Source organism: Macaca mulatta, chromosome 1, assembly GCF_049350105.2.
Source record: "Macaca mulatta isolate MMU2019108-1 chromosome 1, T2T-MMU8v2.0, whole genome shotgun sequence".
In the NCBI taxonomy this organism is placed as follows: Eukaryota; Metazoa; Chordata; class Mammalia; order Primates; family Cercopithecidae; genus Macaca; species Macaca mulatta.
In genome coordinates this window covers 21,066,352-21,086,765 of record NC_133406.1, presented here as the reverse complement: position 1 = coordinate 21,086,765, position 20,414 = coordinate 21,066,352, and the positions used below count along the sequence as shown (strand labels likewise).

The following is a 20,414-nucleotide window of genomic DNA, read 5'->3' as shown; positions in this document are numbered from 1 at the left end:
TCCGGCCACTGCACTCCAGCCTGGGCGACAGAGCGAGACTCCGTCTCAAAAAAAAAAAAAAAAAAAAAAAGAAGTCTGATTATTCCAGTGATGACAAAGATAGGAAGTAACTTAGTGCTGCTAATGTAAAATTTGGCAGACTACTTTGGGGACCCCGTAATTCTACTCTTTGTTATATATCTCAAACTTTACCATGTATGTGCAAAAATAAAAATAAATGTTAACAAATTTTCATAGTGCACAGCATGTTTATAATAGCAAGAAAAAAAAGATAAAAAGCAACCTAAATATCTTTCAAGAGGAGTATGTGGCATAGCCATGCACTGAAATACCATTCAGAAGTAAAAAATGACACAGGATGAGCTACACATATAAAAGGAAAATTGGTCACAAATATAATGCTTATTTATTCAAGAAATACTTGAGTTCCTCCTATATGTCAGCCACTTTTCTAGGTTCTCTGGATATAGCGTGAACAAAACAAAGTCCTCACTCTTAACTTGCTCCCATTGAGCAAAAACAGCAAGTTGTAGAATGTATAAAGCAAATCATTCAAAGTTTAAAACACGCAAACAATACTATATATGGGTAGAGTTACTTCACAGTGTCAGTAAAATTCTAAAAAAAATTCATGGGAATAATAAATTTATATTTCAGGATACTGGTTACCTGAGAGCAGTGAAGGGGCTTGTAATTGTGGAGGGCTATAGAAAGGGCTTCTGTTGCAATGCTAATGCTTTCTTCTTTAAGTTAGGTAATAGCACATTTATCATTATTTATAATTTATCATTATTCAAAATGTGGTAGTCTTGTATAATTCTGGAATAATTCTGGAATATACCTATCTTAAAAGAAAACAGAAATGTTTTCAAATCCATTCGTTATGTAAAGGTTTTGATTATTAAATGTTTCAATCAATTTTTTTAAAAAATTCAAAATTAACAGTCCCTTTGACATTCTGAAGATTTACTTCCAGAATAGGAATATTTGACTAGCTAATGACAGATAAAGTACATAATGGAGTTTTTATTCCATTGAAAACAGTGTTGGTTATTGTGGCTTGGTAGAGTATCAACTGATGTGTAGACTTCACTTCTGCTGTATCTGAATTTCTGGACTAAGACCCCAGGTCAGATGTCTATCATTTCTTAGAAATTTCCTTTTAACCAGGAAAAAAAAGGATAGGGACCTCAGGGAAAATAAAAATGAGGAATAATTTTAGCTAGAAGAGTTAGGGAAAACGTCACAATGGGCAATTAAAGGTCTGAACCTTAATTTCTAACCCTCTTTCACTACAGCAATGATACCTGCAAAAGAGTTAACTTTCCTCCCAAAAGTGACTGCCGATCACCTATTATGAAGACTTTCAGGCAACACGCCCCCCCGGGGTTGATGGAAGCAGGGCTGACTTGGAAGGCCTAGCTTATCCTGCAGTCACTTTTGGGAGGAAAGTTAACTCTTTTGGACGTAGTTTTTACCTGTCAAATCACTGGAACTAGTGTAAAATAGACTGGTCTTGAGTCCTCAAAAAAAATTGCAATGAACAGACATACATAGTGCAAGGAAGTTGGTGGTAAATCTCAGACTGCTACAATAGAAATGACAGTGAGAAAAGATTCATGTTTGTCTTTCTTACATAGGAGTCTGAGCAAAAGAGCTAAATTGGTCTTCCCCAAATTTTCAGATTAAATCTCTAGAATTGCACCTGGCTTGTAGAGTTTAGGATATGGGTCCCTGAATTCTGGAAAAGTGGCTAATAAATGTCTGATTTCTTTTATTAAAAGTTGGAAGAAGGTCAGATCCTATTTGGAAGCAAGCAACTCATGATATTGTTCTAATATATGTTGAACTCAATGAGGAAACATTTGATGAAAAAAAATATAGGTCCAGTTTAAAGAAGACTTGAATGCCAACTAAGTAGTTCAGACTTGAACTAATGAGGTCATTGGCAGTCATTTTAGGTTTTTGGGCAAGTGAATCAACTGGTTGCCACTAAGAACCTATTTGAGCCAAAGTTTCCCATCTGTTTCACAGGAGATAATGAGTGCCTCATCTACTAAGTCGTGCTGTGATCACATTAGGCAAGTGTAACGTTCCAGTCAAGAAAAAGGTACATTGTAAGAGATGCACTAGTGTATTGAGAAGATATATTCAGCAGTGTGAGTAGACCAGTCAAAGGAATAATTCCCTAATTTTATATTACCTTAAAACATTGTCTACATGCTGGTGGTAAGGGTATAGAAGTCCCAGTCTCCAGTACAGGGACTGGGGAGTGTGGTAGCCAACTCTACAAGGTGGCTCCCAAAGAGCTCTGCCTCTTGGTATTTATGCTTTTATGAAGTTCCCCAAAACATACACATTGTACCATAGTTGGTCTATGTGAAGAGTAGAACATGGCAGAAGTGATGGTATGTCATTCCCAAGATTAGGTTATAAAAGACATTGTGTCTTCCATCTTGGTTGCTCTCTCTCTCTCTCTCTCTCTCTCTCTCTCTCTCTCTCTCTCTCTGCTATCTCTATCTGCAATCATTTGCTTTGGGGAAAGCCAGCTACCATATCAAATAGCTGTTTGAAGCCTGTATGGTGAGGAATTGAGGTCCTTTGCCAAAAGTCATTGGATTGAGCCATCTCGGAAGCAGATCTTCTATCCCTAACCAACACTTCAGATGACTGCAGCCCTGAAGGCCAGATTAACTGCAACCTCATGAAAGTACCTAAGCCAGGACTAGCCAGCCAAGCTACTTCTATATTCCTTGACCCTCAGAAATTGTGTGAGATAATAAACTTTTTGTTTTAAGCTACTAAGAGTTGGAGTAATTTGTTACATAGCAATAGATACAGGGATTTTGGCCAAAAGAAAGACTAATAATACCTGAATGAAGAGAGAGTCATTAAAAGTTTACTTTGTCCATGGATAATTCTTGAGAGCAGGAATTCTTTTTCACCTTGGCTTTTTCCAACACACTCAGATTGGGCCTGTGTGTAGTGCACTCTTAGTACATATCTATTGAGTTATTGAGGGAAGAAGACCAGCTCTAAATACCGTGAAAGTAAAAGAAGCCTAACCATGGGTATAAGAGGAGGGTTGGGCCAAATAGGAGCTTCATGTAGAGCGCATGTCCAGAGAGATCAACCATCCTGGTTTGCCCTGAATGAAGGGTTGCCTTAAATGTGGGTTACTTAGTGCTAAAACTGGGATAGTCCTTAAATGTGGGTTATTTAGTGCTAAAACTGGGATAGTAAGAGGACAAAAGGAACTCATCTAAGAAAAACAGAGAGAGTTCAAGGGATACACTAACAAAAGACAGCCTATTATTTCTTTGAATATGGTAGGGTTTCTTCATGCATTTGTTCAGCACATATTATTTTGATTCTATTACGTGCTAAGTTCTGTAGGTACAAAATGAATTATAATCTCTGGCTTGAAAGAGCACGGATATAGAGTTGTCCTGATTATATAAGAATAAATTTGCCCTCCCTGCTAAAATGCAATTCCTCTCTAAAAACTTTTGAGAAGATATTGTTTCTGTAACTCTTTTTTTCCTACAAATCTAGTTTTAAATGATGGTTGTAAATTTCTCAGTACTTTGAGTCCTTTCTCCTTTGACGGGTGATACAACTGCTAGCAAAAAATGAACATTAGTATTCTAATGGGTGCCATGTGATTTTTTTTCTTCTGGGTAGAGTCTATCTCTTTCAAACAGTAAAAGCTCACATAACACCTGTTGCAGTCATTTTTGTCGCTTTAATTTCTTTGGTTTTACTAGCAAAAATGGCCATTTCCAAAGAGTGCCAAGTAGTTTACATTTATTATCTGATTTAGTCCTTACAACAGTCTTGTGAAGTAAAGACTACTAAACTCCTCAATTTGAAAATAAGGAGCCTAAGCCTCAATGCCATTTTGTTTCATGCCCCAGTTTACAAAGCTGGTAAGTTGCAAACATGGAATTCAAATGTTTCTCTCTCAAAAATCCACATTCTGAACCATTGTACTAAATACCTCCACATAATAATTGCTAACATATGTAACGTGCTTGACCATGCACTGGGTGCTGTGCCAAGCATTTTACATCTCTCATCACCTCAGTCTTGAAGGGTAGAGAACTTGGTGATGTAAAGGTAGAATCAATGACGAGAAGCAGGAAGGCTATTCAAAGTGTGGTTTGTGGTCCAGCAACCTCAGCGTCTCCTAGGAGATTTTTAGAAATGCAGGATTACAGGCTCCACTCCAACTTACTGAATCAGACTCTTTATTTTAACAGGATTTCCAGGTGACTTGTAAGCATATCAAAGTGTAAGAAGCATTGCTATGGAAGACCTGTGAAGAATCTGACCCCAGTTGTGGTTAGATTTCTCTAATGCAGTGCTTCTCTAAATGTTGATCCCTGAACCAACAGCATCAGTTTCACCTGGGAACTTCATTGAAATGCAAATTATAGAGTCCCACCCTAGACCTACAGAATCAGAAACTCTGGGGCAATAATCCGTTTTACTCCTCCAGGTGATTCTGATAAATCCTGAGGTTTGAAAATCCTCTTTCTAATGTCCTGCAATCCTTACACCTATGCTCAAACAGAAAAGAGGAGTTAGCAGTGACACCCAGTGGAGCCAAGCGAAATTTGCAACTTTTAAAAATGAGCATACCTGGTTCTTTTTTACCCTGGTAGGATAAAACTGTCATGATCCTTGTTCTTTGCACTAAAAATACAAGGCTGACTTCTTTTCCTGAAAACTCCTTGCTTTAGGGTCTCATTCCCATTTTGTATATGTAGATATATTCTTTAATTCAGCAAATATTCATTCACCACTAACTAGGTATAAAGAATTGTGGCAGAAGTAGTGCAGAAGATATAAACCATATCAAATTGGCCCCAGAGCAGTCTAACAGCATCACGTACCATTTGAGTGTCTGAGGTGTGGCAGGCACTTTGCTAATTGTTTTCCAGAATTCACTCAGTGTTTTCACGCTTGAGATACACATTTGACCATTGAACAACATGGGGTCGAACTTCACAGGACCATTTATATGTGGATCTTTTTCAATAAAAGTTACTCCTAGATTGCCTGCCTCCCCTTTCACCCTATCCACCTCTTCTGCCTCTGCCTCCCCTGAAACAGCCATACCAACCCCTCATCTTCCTCCTCTTCCTCAGCCTACTCAACATGAAGACGAGGATGAAGACCTTTGTGATGATCCAGTTCCACTTAATAGTAAATGTATTTTCTCTTCCTTATAATTTTTTAACATTTTCAGTTCTCAGCTTTATTGTAAGAATACACTATATGATACATATAACATATGGAATATGTGTTACTTGACTGTTTACATTATTGGTAAGTCAACAGTAGGCTTTTAGTAATTTTCGGGGAAGTCAAGAGTTATACGTGGATTTCCACTGTGAGGAGGGTTGGTGCCCCCATCAGTCACATTGTTCAGCACTCCACTGTTATTTGTTATTCCCGTATTTGTTATACTAGAAGTAGTGTGAGGACTTATTCTAGTTTATGCTGTTAGTCACACAGCAGTTCTTAAAATAATCTCCAAGGATTATTCTTATTAGAATCATTTAGAATGTTTGTTTCATATGTAGAACCCCAGAAACCCACCAAATCAAATCTCTCGGGGGTGTGGCATATTTAGCAAGTTTCCCAGGAAAATTTTACACACACTACAGTTTGAGAACTGCCATACCACACTATATGGTCTCCATCAAAATATTGTGCTTTAAAGTATTATGCGTTAGCATCAAAGATTTGTAGAGCAGTGAGGAGAGATTATCAAGTTTGTATTTTAGAAAGTTCTATGTCATGGCAGTAAGAATGGATTAGAGGTTGGTGGTGGTAGGAACTTACTTTATAGGATTACCAGAAGAAAAGAATGTTACACTGAGAATCCCAGGTGATATTCTAGTTTCATTTCCTAAGAGACTTGCTTGTTGTATGAAATCTCAAATTCTTGTCTCAGAAAAATTCAATTTTAAGAGTTACACGGAATCTGAACTAGAAATCCTGAACCAATTACTAAGAGGATGATTTAGACCAAAAAAAAAAAAATAATATATATATATACACACACACACACACGCACGTAATCTTTAAAAGATTACATATGTGTATCTTTAAAAGATTATATATATATATTTTATATATATATATAATCTTTTATATATATATATTTAGTTATATATATTTATTTATATATATATATAAATAAAGAGAGAGAGAGAGATGGAGTCTCACTCTGTAGCCCAGGCTGGAGTGCAGTGGCATGATCTCGGCTCACTGCAACCTCTGCCTCCCGGGTTCATACGATTCTCCTGCCTCAGCCTCCCGAGTAGCTGGGACTACAGACGCATGCCACCATGCCTAGCTAATTTTTTGTATTTTTAGTAGAGACGGGGTTTCACCATGTTAGCCAGGATGGTCTCGATCTCCTGACCTCATGATCCACCTGCCTCGGCCTCCCAAAGTGCTGGGATTACAGGCATGAGCCACCGCACCTGGCCAAACTAATTTTTAAAAGATAATAAACATAAGGTCAGAATTGGAGCCTTGAGATGAGTCATCCTTTTAGCAAAATTTTAAAATAATCTTAGGATATGATTTAGAACCTATTTCAACTTTAAACAGACTATCTCTAAATTCTGACACTTTTGTTTTTTGCATTGTTACTATAATTTAAAAAATTTTCAGTTTTTAAGTTTCAAATCTTAAAATCCACAGCTATTTTAGCATTGGTTATGCAAGTTATGTTATGCCCCCTGGTGGCAATATGGAGAGAAAGATGAGAAGCATATTTCAATCAAAGGGAGAGAGAGTGCCAACTTAATTCAAGTAAGTGGCAGGCCCAGAATTTGAAATGGAATTTCATATAAAACTTTTCTGGTCTTACTAAAAATAGGAAACATCCCGTTAAACTAAAATCAGATGTATTAACTTCAGCCTGCAAGGTGCATATTTCAATTTCCCTTGCTTTGTCATAAAATGGATTAGCTCCTTGAAATATGTCAGTTGAACTTGAAATTAAATATTTGCTCTACATATAGCTAAGTACCTGAACTCATAAATGATAACTAAAGTCTGTGTCTGCACAGTATTTCCTTTAAGATCAGGCTTCACCACATGCCACATACCATGAGGCCACTTGCTTCTGCAGAGTATTGATTTTCCCACATTAATAAACTTTAAAAGATTACATGGTCCAAGTAGTCATTTTCAAGAAGGTGCTGGGGAAAATCCTAAATTTACTCAGTTATTCTTTAGTCAAAACAGCCAAATGTGGATTATACTGAAGACCTCTTAAATAAGGCTTTTTACCTCTTTGGGGGCAAAAATAGGAAGTGAAAATATCAAACTGCTGAAACATATGTCGTTACTCGGCATAAAAATATGCCTAAAAGATAACGTTTCTTGCTGGGATAAGATACACCTGGCCTCAAGGTTATATGCTTTGGTCATAGGAGAGAGATGGCTATTCCTTAAGTAAACATTTAAGTGACTACCAGGTGCTTGGTTCCATGCTAGAGGAGAAATACTAAAACAGATGAGTCACTGACCTTAAAGTCCAGCAAGGTGTAACATGTGTAAAAAGAATACAATACAATGATACAAATTACAGTAAAAATAAAAGTAAAAAGGAAAAGCTGACAGTTAAAAAAGTATTAGATTTGGCCAGGCACGGTGGCTCATGCCTGTAATCCCAGCACTTTGGGAGGCCAAGGCAGGTGAATCACTTGAAGTCAGGAGTTCAAGTCCAGCCTAGCCAACATGGCAAAACCCTGTCTCTACGAGAAATACAAAAATAAGCTGGGTGGGATGGCGTGTGCCTGTAGTCCCAGCTACTCGGGAGGCTGAGGCACGAAAATCATTTGAACCTAGGAGGCAAAGGTTGCAGTGAGCCGAGATTGTGCCACTGCACTCCAGCCTGGGCGACAGAGCAAGACCCTCTCTCTCTCACACACACACACACAAGTCTTAGACTTGAAAAACAAGTATTTTCCAGTTGAACAAAGGAAAGACATTATAAACTATGGCAAAAAAAAAAAAAAAAAAAAAAAAAAAACAAAAACAAAAACAAAAACAAAAAAAAAAAACACATGTAAACACATTAAGGGTGAAGTACTGTGAATGCCAAATAGCACAGTATTGCTCAAGGACAAAGTTCAAGTGAGAAGTGACAAGAGAAAAGGTGAGAAAGTCTAGATTATGAAGAGTTTTCAAATTCCTGCAGGTTTACTTTATCCTATAAGGGAATGCTCCTAAGCAAAATAATTATCGTTCTGTTTATTAAGCAGTTAGGTCCAGAAAACTTAATAAGCATTTATGTCCTAACAATGTTTTAAAATAAAACACAAACTGAAAGAATATTTTTATTATTTTTACTCTTAACCAGTTACTAATTGGGTATCTGTGCCCATTGGGCACCTTACTACTACTCAAACCTTGGAATCAGACTGAACATCGTTATCTTCATTTCCTATTCTATGATTTTCATGTGATACTTGCTTACCTCCTCAAATTCCAAACCCAGCTCCACAAAGATATTGTGTCCAGAATTGGTGGGTTCTTGGTCTCACTGACTTCAAGAATGAAGCCACGGACCCGCACGGTGAGTGTTATAGTTCTTAAAGATGGTGTGTCCAGAGTTTGTTCCTTCAGACGTTCAGATGTGTCTGGAGCTTCTTCCTTCTGGTGGGTTCGTGGTCTCGCTGTCAGGAGTGAAGCTGCAGACCTTCATGGTGAGTGTTACAGCTGTAAAAGGCAGCGCGTCTGGAGTTGTTCGTTCTTCCCGGTGGGTTTGTGGTCTCGCCGGCTTCAGGAGTGAAGTTGCAGACCTTCCCGGTAAGTGTTACAACACATAAAAGCAGCGTGGACCCAAAGAGTGAGCTGGCAACAAGAGTTATTGCAAACAGCAAAAAAACAAAGCTTCCACGAAGCAGAAAGAGACCCCAGCAGCTTGCTGCTGCGGGGCTCGGGCAGCCTGCTTTTATTCCCTTATCTGACTCCACCCACATCCTGCTGATTGGTCTATTTTACAGAGAGCTGATTGGTCCATTTTGACAGAGTGCTGATTGGTGCGTTTACAATCCTTGAGCTAGATACAGAGTGCTAGAGGGAAAAGTTCTCCAAGTCCTCACTAGGTTAGTTAGACACAGAGTTAGCTAGATACAGAGTACCAATTGGTGTATTCACAAACCCTCAGCCAGACACAGAGTGCTGATTGGTGTATTTACAAACCCTGAGCTAGACACAGAGTGCTGATTGGTGCACATACAATCCTCCGGCTAGATATAAAAGTTCTCCAAGTCCCCAGTCGGTTCAGGAGCCCAGCTGGCTTCACCCAGTGGGTCCTGCGCCAGGGCTGCAGGTGGAGCTTCCCGCCAGTCCGGAGCTGCACCTGCACTCCTCAGCCCTTGGGCTGTGGATGGGACCGGGCGCCACAGAGCAGGGAGCCGCGCCCTTCTCGGGGAGGCTCAGGCCGCGTGGGACCCCACCGCAGGGGGAGGAGCTCAGACATGGTGGGTTGCAGGTCCCGAGCCCTGCCCCGCCCGGAGGCAGCTAAGGCCCAGCGAGAATTTGAGTAATTTGAGTGCGGCGCCGGCGGGCGGCACTGCTGGGGGACCCGGTGCAACCTCCGCAGCTGCTGGCCAGGGTGCTAAGCCCCTCACTGCCCCGGGCCGGCGGCGCCAGCCGGCCGCTCCATGTGCCGGGCCCGCCGAGCCAGCGCCCGCACACGCCGGAACTCGCACGGGCCCGCGAGCGCTGTGTGCAGCCCTGGTTCAGAGGCAGGCCTCTCCCTCCACAGCTCCCCACAAGCAGAGGAAGGCAGCTTCGCCCTCAGCCAGCCCAGAGAGGGACTCCCAGGGTGCCATGGCAGGCTGAAGGGCTCCTCAAGCACCGCCAGAGTGGACGCGGAGGCCGAGGAGGCGCTGAGAGGGCTGCTAGCACATTGTCACCTCTCAATATGATGTCATTGAAAGAAATGTAGCATGCTTTAACATTGTAATTCTGAATGACCTTGAACTAGTAGTTTGTGACGGCGTCCCACAAATATCAAACATGTTGTTTCCTTTGGAAATTTAAAATATTCCATGATTCCCCTGTGAGTTCACTAATGTACCCTGGCAGGACAATTTGAAAAGCTAAAAAACTGCACAGATCACAGACACTTTCTAATTTGCATGATAGAATACTGGAATGCCTTTATAGAAATGGGTTGGAGACTGGGAGCCTGGTAAGATTATTGCCAGTACAGTAATGACGAGGATGCAACTTGCAACATAAGCAAAGGAGATGTGAAAGGGAGATTTGGGTACACTAATCTGTAGTTCTTGCTAACTAAATGGATATAAGGGAGTGAGGTGTAGTAGCATAAGAAAGTGGATGAGTCCCTTTCCCAACATGGCACAAGTGTAGCTGGTGATACTAGTAACCATAATATGTTTTTAAATATTTGATAATCATATTTGAATCTAATTGGTTTCCCTTTTTATCCTGTATTTTATATCATGCATTAAACCCATTATTCTGAAAGGGTCCATTATTAAGCTTCATCAGAATGCCAATAAGTTAAATACACCTACTGGCCATTGGATATGCAAGTCTGAAAATCAGGAGATATGATAAAAGAAACATAAATGTAGTTAAGTTTACAGGTGTTTAACTTGTGCTGGAAGCTGTGGGTATAGATAAAAATTTTCAAGGAGGAATATAGAGGTTACAATAAGGAGAGGCAAGGGTGGAAGCACACAGAACAGAAACACAAGAGGTGAAAACAGAATGAGGCTCTAGGGTGGAAAAATTCACAGGGAATTAAGAGAACCAACAGAGAGGTGTTACTGAGACAAAATGAAAAAAGCACTGGATTGGTAGAATTTGAGGAAAGCTTAAAAAGTATGCATGAAATTTTGGTAACTAGGAATTTTTTGGTGACCTTAGAAAGTTCAGAAGATTAGCATGGATAGAAATAACATTTCTGTGATGAACAAGGAATGAAACTAATTCACAAGTATAGATTAGGTTTTCTAGAAATCTGGTTGTGAAAAAAGGTGCAGTAGTTAAAGGTGGAGATAGGTCCAAGGGGTCAAACTTTTTAAAATACAAGAGATATTTGGTGATGTTTATACCTGTTACCTTGCCTTAGAGGCAGCCCTTTCTCTGAAGGAAAACTCATGAATATTTAAAGAGAAGCTAGGAGGGGAAAAGGCAATAGCTCAATTTTGTATCCCCATCTGTTCTTCCCCGCACACCCAGTTTTTGCTGCTCCTTCCATTCCAGGGCTTTCCCTTTCATTGAAAGCCTGGTCACTCCCTAAAATAACATTTTATTATCTCTGACAAAGGAAAGTACCTAGAGCTTCCATGACCTTAAATACTAATAGATAAGAGCTATCGAGTGTTTACCATGTGCCAGGCACTGTTTTAGTCACTTTACATATATTAACTCGTTTTTCTTGAAAAAAATGCCAGTCGCATCAATGAAGAAATTGACTACTAAACTCAAACTTTCTCTTTCAATTAACTACCTTGGAAAGTGTGGTACATTGAAACATTCTAGACTTCAATATCATACAGAGTAGAGTTCAAATTTTGCTTCAGCTATCTGATCTTTTAGGACCTTTATAATTACTTTATCTATGTAGTAATAAAAATATCTACTTAAGCAAAAAAATTGCTTAAGTAAGAATCAAATGATATATATATATATATATTTCAAAGGTAACTAGTTTTGTTTTACTCAAACTATTTACAACAAAGGGCAGAGTAGAGACATGAATGGCTGCACAAGTTATTTTAATTATAAATTAATAAAAGCCTACATTAAATTCATCTTATTAACTACTTATGAGAGTATATAAAAACTGATGAAACCAACATTTTTTGGTACTTCTGTTACTTCCATTCGCTTCAACTTAACTATTCTTTCTAAATAGAAAATTAAAAGATGGCAAGCCATTTGTAAAAAGACATGTAATTTTGTTAATCAGGTTGACATTTTGAACATCTTCCTCTTCAGTTCAGCTGTCTTCTCATCTATCTTAGCATAAGAGTCCTCTGCTGCCTTTTCAATACCGTCGTGGTATTTCTCCAAAGCAGTTTTCAAGTTTAGAAATATTTCCTAGGTAGAAAATGAAACAGAATAATAATTATTCCATGCAACAACCTAAACTACAAATGAGTTATAAGAATTCCAAGTTTATTCATATTTATTAATATTTTAAAGCCTAAACTCTTATGCACACACATACAAATGTGCATGTCCATGTCTGCTTTTATTAAAAATTCATTCTATAAGCTGTACAAACACATCAAAAAAGTTTGCTACTTAAAGAACAAAGGAGAGACGTGAGACAAATGGTTAGGATTATAATATATTAAGAACAAACATATTTATAATTATCAAGGAAAAATTTACTTTAGAGCTTTCCATGTTAAACATGGAAAATAACTACATTACTGTAGATAACTATACTCTCTGCATTTGACCCTGATTATCATTTAAAAGGTATGCAAACAGATTTAATAAGCAATCTATAAGACTGAAAAATATATTAATACCTTTTAGAGTTGTTTGAATAAACTGATCAGATAGTTCAAGCCTATATGGATGTGCTAAGAATTTTAAAAAATAAAAAAACAATTTTTATAGATTAAATAAGAAGCAAATTAGCCTGTACACATTTTCTTCCATTTCATACTTGTCAAATATAATATTGATCCTCCTTTCATTATTTATTTCCTAGACAAAACAATTCTCAAACTATAATATACATAATACCACAAGAAATTGGTATTTTACAAGGTTATAGGATGTGTTTTGCCACTGAAATAAAATAGCCATCTTTTTCCAATGGGGGAAGAAAAGCAGTATATGAATACAATGTTCTCAATTTTAAGTGTCTCTCCCACTAAATTTTTCTTAAGCCTATAATTTTGGCTACTATTTATCTTAGTTTAAATTCTAGCAGAGATACTATCTGAATAAATTACATAGATTATAATTTGATATAGTATAAATTCAGTGTTCCAAAAAAGAACACTATTTCCAGCAACTCTGCCACCTATGCAAGTTTGAGAGCTATTACTACAGATTAAGTGAATGTAAATATATGCTTAAGACTAAACATTCTCCAAAAATCCAAACATAGTTATTAAATCCTAACACAAAAATAGAAGAGTGTGTTTATATTTCTGAGATCTAAGCAGGTATCAAATTACTACAACTATGATAGAATATGAACCAATAGGAAAATAAATCAAAATTTTTGAAGGCTTTATTTCTTAAATCTTGTAGGAAAAATAAGGTGAATTAGTTGCTAGCTTGTGTGAATGCCATTATAAAAAAAAAAAAAGCACATTCAGCAGCTATAAACCAATTTAATTTTCTAGTTCTATATGAGTATATGTTTATTCATTCCAAAAAAGAAAGCTGAATAAATTTGGTAGAAAGATATTACTTATGAGAAACTATCAAAACTAAGTGTGACTAAATTAAGATATACAATCTGTACGTATCTGAACCAACCATTTCAAAATACCCAAAGGAATACTTTCCTTCTGAGAACAAATAACACTCTCAAGGAGGAGCAAAATCCTGCTGGTAGAGCCACAAGTGAATGAAACATTAAGGCCCAATTCCAGTGGCACAGGCGCAGAGACAAAAACATCTGAAGTTCTAAGCCAACCCTCACAAGATGTTTAATGGTGACAGATCGTATCCCTGACAAATACTATGTATTTCAGCATTTTCAATTAAATTCTATATCCAAGTGGAATTTTATAATATTAATCCACCCTAATTCACATATAATAAGTCTTACTGTGATGGCCTCATTGAAGCTAAATATTTTTAAACTCAAAGGCTAGTTCTGTGCTGTCGAATATAGCAACCAGTAGACATATGTGGCTACTTAAATTTAATAAAATTTAATTTAATCAAATGAAATTAAAAATTCAGTTCCTCAGTTGCACCAGCCACACGTCAAGGACTCAACAGCCACATATGCCTACTGGCTACAGTATTGAGCAATACAGAAGAACATTCTCATTACAGCAGAAAGTTCTGTTGGACAGTGTCAGTCTAGATAACTATCTCACTTTTCAAATCAGAAATATTTAAGACTATACACTATCCATGGAGTCTTATAGCCAGTGTAGCCATTTATCACATATGTATAAATTAACCCAATATATTATTGGGTACTTTGTATAAGTAGCACTGTAAATAGTACAATAGTACAATGAAAGACGCCAGTTATGCTTTCTTTCCTAAATGAACATACAACCAGAACAGACTGGATATTGAGCACCTGAAATATAGCTAGTGCAAATAAAGAACAAAAACTTTTTATTTTATTTCATTGTAATTAATTTAAATGTAAATGTAAATAGCCACATATTACTAATAGCTGTCCACTGGACAGCACAGATCCAGATTATTTGAAATAGACTGAGAGTGCTATAGTATTTGAGAGAGGAGAGAAAGATACTTCAAAGAAATAAAAGAAAGTTATGTGGAAGACATAATTTCTACTGGGCCTTAAATAATGGAAATGATTAGCTTAGATAGACAATTTTAAAAGTCCTAAGGTGGAAATCATTCCTGCCTTGTTCACAACTTACTCTCTGAATCAAGTGTGAAGCCTGACACCTAGCAGATACATTGGCCATTTGTTGAAATACTGACTGGGTGAATGAAGGAACTGAAGGAAAATGGTCCTTGTTTTGAACAAGAAAGTGTAGTATTGAGAATAATATTTTAGCAGGATAAATGTGGTAGTACTTAGTATTCAAGGCATATTTGATGCAGAAGAATCTAAAATCAAAGAAACTTGGCAAATGTTGCTGTAATCCATGACTACTACAAAATTATGTGATAGATGTATAATAGTAAGAGCGCTGTATGTATGAAGGGCTATGTACATGTATGAAGAGTACCACCATGTAAAAGCAATCATGAAATTAACTTGGTGATTATCTGGATGTCAGGATTATCTAAAGCAAGTCCAAAATTTCAATGTTTTGTGATAGAAAATGATGCCACTGAGAAATACAAAGAAATTTATGAAGAAGTTGAGCAAAAGAGAGAAAAAGAAAAGGGAAAGACAGAAAGTGAAGAAGAGGTCAGATGTGAGAAAATGTTGAATGTAATTTTAAAATATTATTTTTGTTGTGAGTGGCCAGAACAAGAAACATAGATTTTTGAAAGCTATCCAAATGAAGATAATAATTAAAACTAGAAGAGATAAATTATCTATGGGAAAGAACATTTAATGAAAAAAGACTATGATGATCACAAAATGCAACAGAACTGCACAAAGAACAATTTGGCAATCATAATATATCCTTTTTTCTTTTTCAAGGATGATTATAAAGTAAGCTAAGGAGAGTTCTTTGACACAAAGTATTTGATTTTACCAAAGTATTTAGAGACCTTCTCATTTGTGTAACAAATAGATATCACAATGTAGCCTGAATCAAGGTAGGTAAGAACAACTTAGCAAGTTGAACAATTGTACCCAAAGTTTTGTTCAATAGTTCTATGCCTCTAGGATGAAAAAATTGCAATGCAGCAAAGGACCTTGTTCTAGTAAACATTTTTATTTTGAAGAAAAATGCATGCAGATCAAATCTGAGGTGACACTAAGCAATGAGAAATAGTTACGGTGGAATGATAGATTTAAACTAACCTTGACATTTTGAAATCTAGGTTGAAATAAATAAAATAAAATAAAACCTAAAATAGTAAAATTCTGAATTAACAGTAACAGTTGCACTAAAGTATGGTAAAAAACTCTTAACATGGCAGAACTGTATGTGGAAAAGACAGAGTCCTTTAGTTGATCACAGGGTCAATATGAGTCAAAGGCAAGATGCTGCTGCTAAAAATCCACCCCAATATTATGCTTTATTAAAAATGTGCTTTGGGTCTTGTTGGTCACATCATTATTTTGGAAGATTGTGTTTAGCACTGGGTTCTAAATCTTAAGCAGAATAATGACAACTAGGAAATAGAGATGACAATAAATAGGACAGTAATAAATCTGAAAATGAAGCTATATAAAGAATGGTGGAAAACTGGGACTAATTATCCTGAATATGAGAAGGCTGAAAGAAACCATGATCATTATCCTCAAATGTCTGAAGGGTTATTAAGCAGAAAAGGGTACACATTTGCTCCACAGAGAAGACCTGGGCTGACTACAGAGTACAGAAAAAAATATTTTAAACTCAAAATAAGAGACAGAATTTTAACAATTAAAGCTGCCCTAGTAGAACAGCTTGGGTGACCATACCCATTGAAAACTATACCACTGAAAACAATTAAGCCAAGCCTATCAGTGGTTCTCAAATGCCACATTAAAAAACACAATTTCATGGGCCCCATTGCTGGAGATGCTAATCAATGTGTTTGGGTGAGGATTTGTTCATTTTAAAATTCCTCACTGAATTCGAATACACAGCTAGTTTTAAGAAACACCATGCTAGATGACCTTTCAATTCTATAAATATTTATGGAAAGCATACTACACATAAGGCAGCATTCTAGGAATGGTTTGACATGATATGCTAAGGTTAACATTAGACAGTTGCTACTGTTAAGAAATGGAAAATGTAACTGGTAAGACATACAGGCATAAAACTCAAAGTAATATAAGGTAGGCATGGGTATCTCATAACTGACAGACAAAGATGCCTCGAATCTGAGTTAGTAACTAGTTACTAATTTGTTAGTAACTGGTTCACTAACTGTTCCTAGACCACGTTATAACATATAAATATTTGTTGATTAGATTTGGTTAAGAAGCAGGATTAAATATCTGCTAAGTCTTTCTAAACGCCATACTAGACAGACTGACTCTTGGTGAATATCAAGTTAAGAGGCAGGAAAAAGAAAAGTAGTTGAGGTATACAAAAAAAAAACCAAAACCAAAAACAAAACAGAAAAAAGCAGGCCAGTGTATTGGGAAGACCATGGAAGTGAAATCCCAATCATTTTATTTCTTTTACATCCAGTTTCCCTCTTCCTTTCCTTGCTCTATTCCCTTTTCTTTCCTTCCTTTTAACATAGCCTTAAGAGAATGCTCACATGTGCAAGTGCTAACAACACAATTTTTCTGAGGGATAAGGTACTGAGAACAGATAAGGGAATTGTCTATTGTGGCTCTGTTAGTATTAAGAATTTTTACAAATTGGGTGTGGATAGCAGAAAGTAATGGCAGCAGATGTTTAAATATTTATCAGGTATCAGCGGTTTTAGAAATCTGTATGTAAGTTGTCAATGTAGACAAGGTAAAGAATGAAAAAAAAAAAGAAGCTAAGGGATTTTGCATAATAAATAGCAATTTTTTGTGGTTTCTGGCAGAGCAGTTTGAATTATTGTTCTGGTAGAACACTCTTGAAGATATAAATCAAACTCAAAAGATAAGGAGAGAATAAATAAATAATAAATATATCAGAAATAGACTACTTGTTAGAGACACTGGCAGTTAAAAGGATAGAAACAGGTAAACCTTTTATGTTTAGCGTTGTACTAGCATTTTTAAAGATAAAAATGTAGGAGACAAGATGCCTGTTCTCATTAAACTTAGGACTGTTTATGAAGCTTTACAGTAAATATATTCAAAACAAGAATAAAGAGTAAATAATTTTAGGTATCATTAAAAGTCTCATTACACACAGAGACCAAGTAAGCTGTTTTGTTTCAGTTAACAACTCAAATACATATGAGATTAGCTGAAATTAACTTCTTCTGAACACATATTCACCTGGGACTTCAGTTTCTCCCTTTCAGCAGCATCTTTTAGTTGTTGAATTCCAAGTTTAATTTTTTGGATTTCTTGATTAATTGTGGTTACTCGTTCATAGACAGCACCTCTTTTTTCTTGAACTTTATTGCAATCCCTAAAAGAAAATCAAGACAGCTAATATTTAATCCTCCTCAGTAACTAAAAAGGCAAACACAATTCTAGTTTTGATTCCAAAGTGACCATGTGTCAGTATTTGTTTGACAAACCTAAAACTCTTCTCAAGATATAAAAGCAAAGGCACGAAAACCCCAAAGAGTGGTGCTATAATCACATCATAACATAGCATGAATTATTTCTCTCAATATATTAATGAGATTTTTTTTTCCTCATTGGTGGGTCAGTGAATGAGTAAATAAATAAATAAACACATTTTTTAAATGAAGATTTTTTAAGTTACATTTCCCCAGTTGTACACACTTAGGTGTGAATCAGTTTAACTTTTCTACAAGGCAGTTTGGCAACAAATATAAAATCCTTAGGTTCTGCCCTTTTTCATCTGCATGAGGCAGTATGAAGGAAACACTCAATGATCGCTAACATACCTTTTAGGAACTGAAGGAATGACATCATAGACATATCTGGGGCAGGTATTTTAAAAACACATTCTTACAACTGATGGGTACTTCACCAATAAAGGACCCTAACATACTGGCTAAAAACATACTTGCATACTTAGGAAAGTATTACTTCTTACCTGAATATAAGACTTTTTCTCAAAACACAAATGCTGTAACTCTACAGACCAGCTGGACTATAAGATAGGCCAGTTAGTTCATTCTGATGCAAGCTAAACCACTATCTCTAAAGTGCACTGAAATAATCAGTAACATCAGAACCCTTCTGAAGAATGATGCAAAGGAATTGGAACTGTACATCTAGGAAAAGAGTAGCTAAGCCATCTCTATATCTAGACCTAGCAGTATAAGTTTTATAATTAATTCATCTGTTTTAGTCAACTAAAGGTGAAATAAAGATAAAACTGTTTAAACTCTTTTTGAAAACAGAGGTTTTGAAATCCTGGGGGAAAAATGTATTTGCTTTTCATAATCGCTTTCTAATACACTAAAATTGAAAACAACTTCATACTCAATTACTGTGCGTTTGTATTGCTTAACGTCTTCATGTTTCTTATTTATTTTGAATTGTGCTGTGGCAAGTTTTTCCTTCTTCACAATCATCAGTCTTTTGAACGAATTTTCTTCAGTCTTCAATTTCTTCAGTTCTGACTCATCACTCTCAATTTGGTCCTCTAGGTTTAGGCTCTGTATTTTATAAGAAGTATTTAAAGTCAACATAACCAATGAGGATTTATAAATAAAATGAAAGAGTATTTTCTAGGATGAACTATAATTAAACACAATTTTTAAAAGAGATAAAACTCTAAAGCCTGAAAGCCTGGCAGAAAAATGCAGACGAACCAGAAGAGACAACAGGGAGGCACCAGAGATACTGAGAAAGGACATGACAACTAGAGAGGTATTTTCATCACGTTATTCTATCAGCATAGACTGAAAGGGAGACATGTTAAGAAGATTAGCTAAGAGACTAGAGTTGAGGGGGTTAGGATCTGAACTAAAGTAGTAAAAATAAAGGGAAAAGGGTAGGTGTGAGAAACAATTCAAAGCAGTAGATACACATCTCTTTTGGGTGACTCGATGGCAGATGAGGGGACTATGTAGTTGGGAAAGAATACCTGGGACAATCTCACCTTCTAATCCCTACTTATCTCAAAAAGGAAATTGTTTATCAAATGTAATGTTAGTTATCCTGGAGGCGCAGTCTGGATGAAGATGATCAAGTTAAGAAGTAAAAAAGGATTTTCAAGCTTGTAGCCTGAGAAACTGCCATTAGCTCTCATTTCTTCCGGGCAGAGGACTATGTCATAAACTTTAAATTTCTCCATAGGTCCTAGATACAGTGTTGGGCACTAAGGTGGAACTTTCTTTCTGATGCTAACATCATTTCCAACTGGTAGAACAAATTTAAAATCCCATGACAGTAGTTCGTTCCCCTTATCCATGGCTTCACTTTCCATGGTTACAGTTACCCCTGGTCAACTGTGGTCTAAAAATATTAAATGGAAAGTATTAGAAACAAACAATTCATCAGTTTTAAACTGTGTGCTGTTCTGAGTACTGTGACTAAATCTTGCACCATCCTACTCCATCCCACCCTGGATGTCTGGGTGTGTGTGCTTTTGAGATGGGGCTTCACTCTGTCACTCAGACTGGAGTGCAGCAGAACGATCATAGCTCACTGTAGTCTTGACTTCCTGGGCTCAAGTGATCCTCCCACCTCAGACTCCCAAGTGGCTGGGACTACAGACATATACCATCATAGCTAGCTAACTTTTTAAATTTTCTGTAGAGATAGCATCTTGCTATGTTGTTCAAGCTGGTCTCCAACTCTTGGTCTCAATGGTCCTCCCTCCTCAGCCTTCCAAAGTTCTGGGATTACAGGCTTGAGCCACCATGCCCAGCCCTGACCCTGGAAGTGAATCATCCCTTTGCACAGCAGATTCATGCTGTATACACTACTGGCTCTCTAGACATCAACATCCAACTGTCAACATCATAGTGCCTTGAGGATCTAGGATCACATGAAG

General features: G+C 36.9%; 1 protein-coding gene and 1 long non-coding RNA gene across 4 annotated transcripts in view; both read right to left on the bottom strand.

Annotated features, from left to right (window-relative positions):
• LOC114678959 (uncharacterized) overlaps nucleotides 1–9,247 on the bottom strand; it is a 47,939-nt gene extending 38,692 nt beyond the window's left edge. The window contains exon 1 of the long non-coding RNA XR_003730618.2: nucleotides 8,510–9,247. This is a non-coding gene — a long non-coding RNA (uncharacterized LOC114678959). The remainder of the gene's footprint in view (nucleotides 1–8,509) is intronic.
• Nucleotides 9,248–11,769: 2,522 nt separating this feature from the next.
• The window catches only part of NUF2 (NUF2 component of NDC80 kinetochore complex), a 33,475-nt gene continuing 24,830 nt past the window's right edge, over nucleotides 11,770–20,414 (bottom strand). Inside the window, 3 exon segments of one of the 3 annotated variants that reach the window (NM_001261374.1) lie at nucleotides 11,770–12,117; nucleotides 17,768–17,903; nucleotides 18,896–19,071. In NM_001261374.1, coding sequence (NP_001248303.1) covers nucleotides 11,983–12,117; nucleotides 17,768–17,903; nucleotides 18,896–19,071 — 447 coding nt within the window. In that variant the 3' untranslated portion in view covers nucleotides 11,770–11,982. 3 annotated transcript variants of the gene reach the window in all.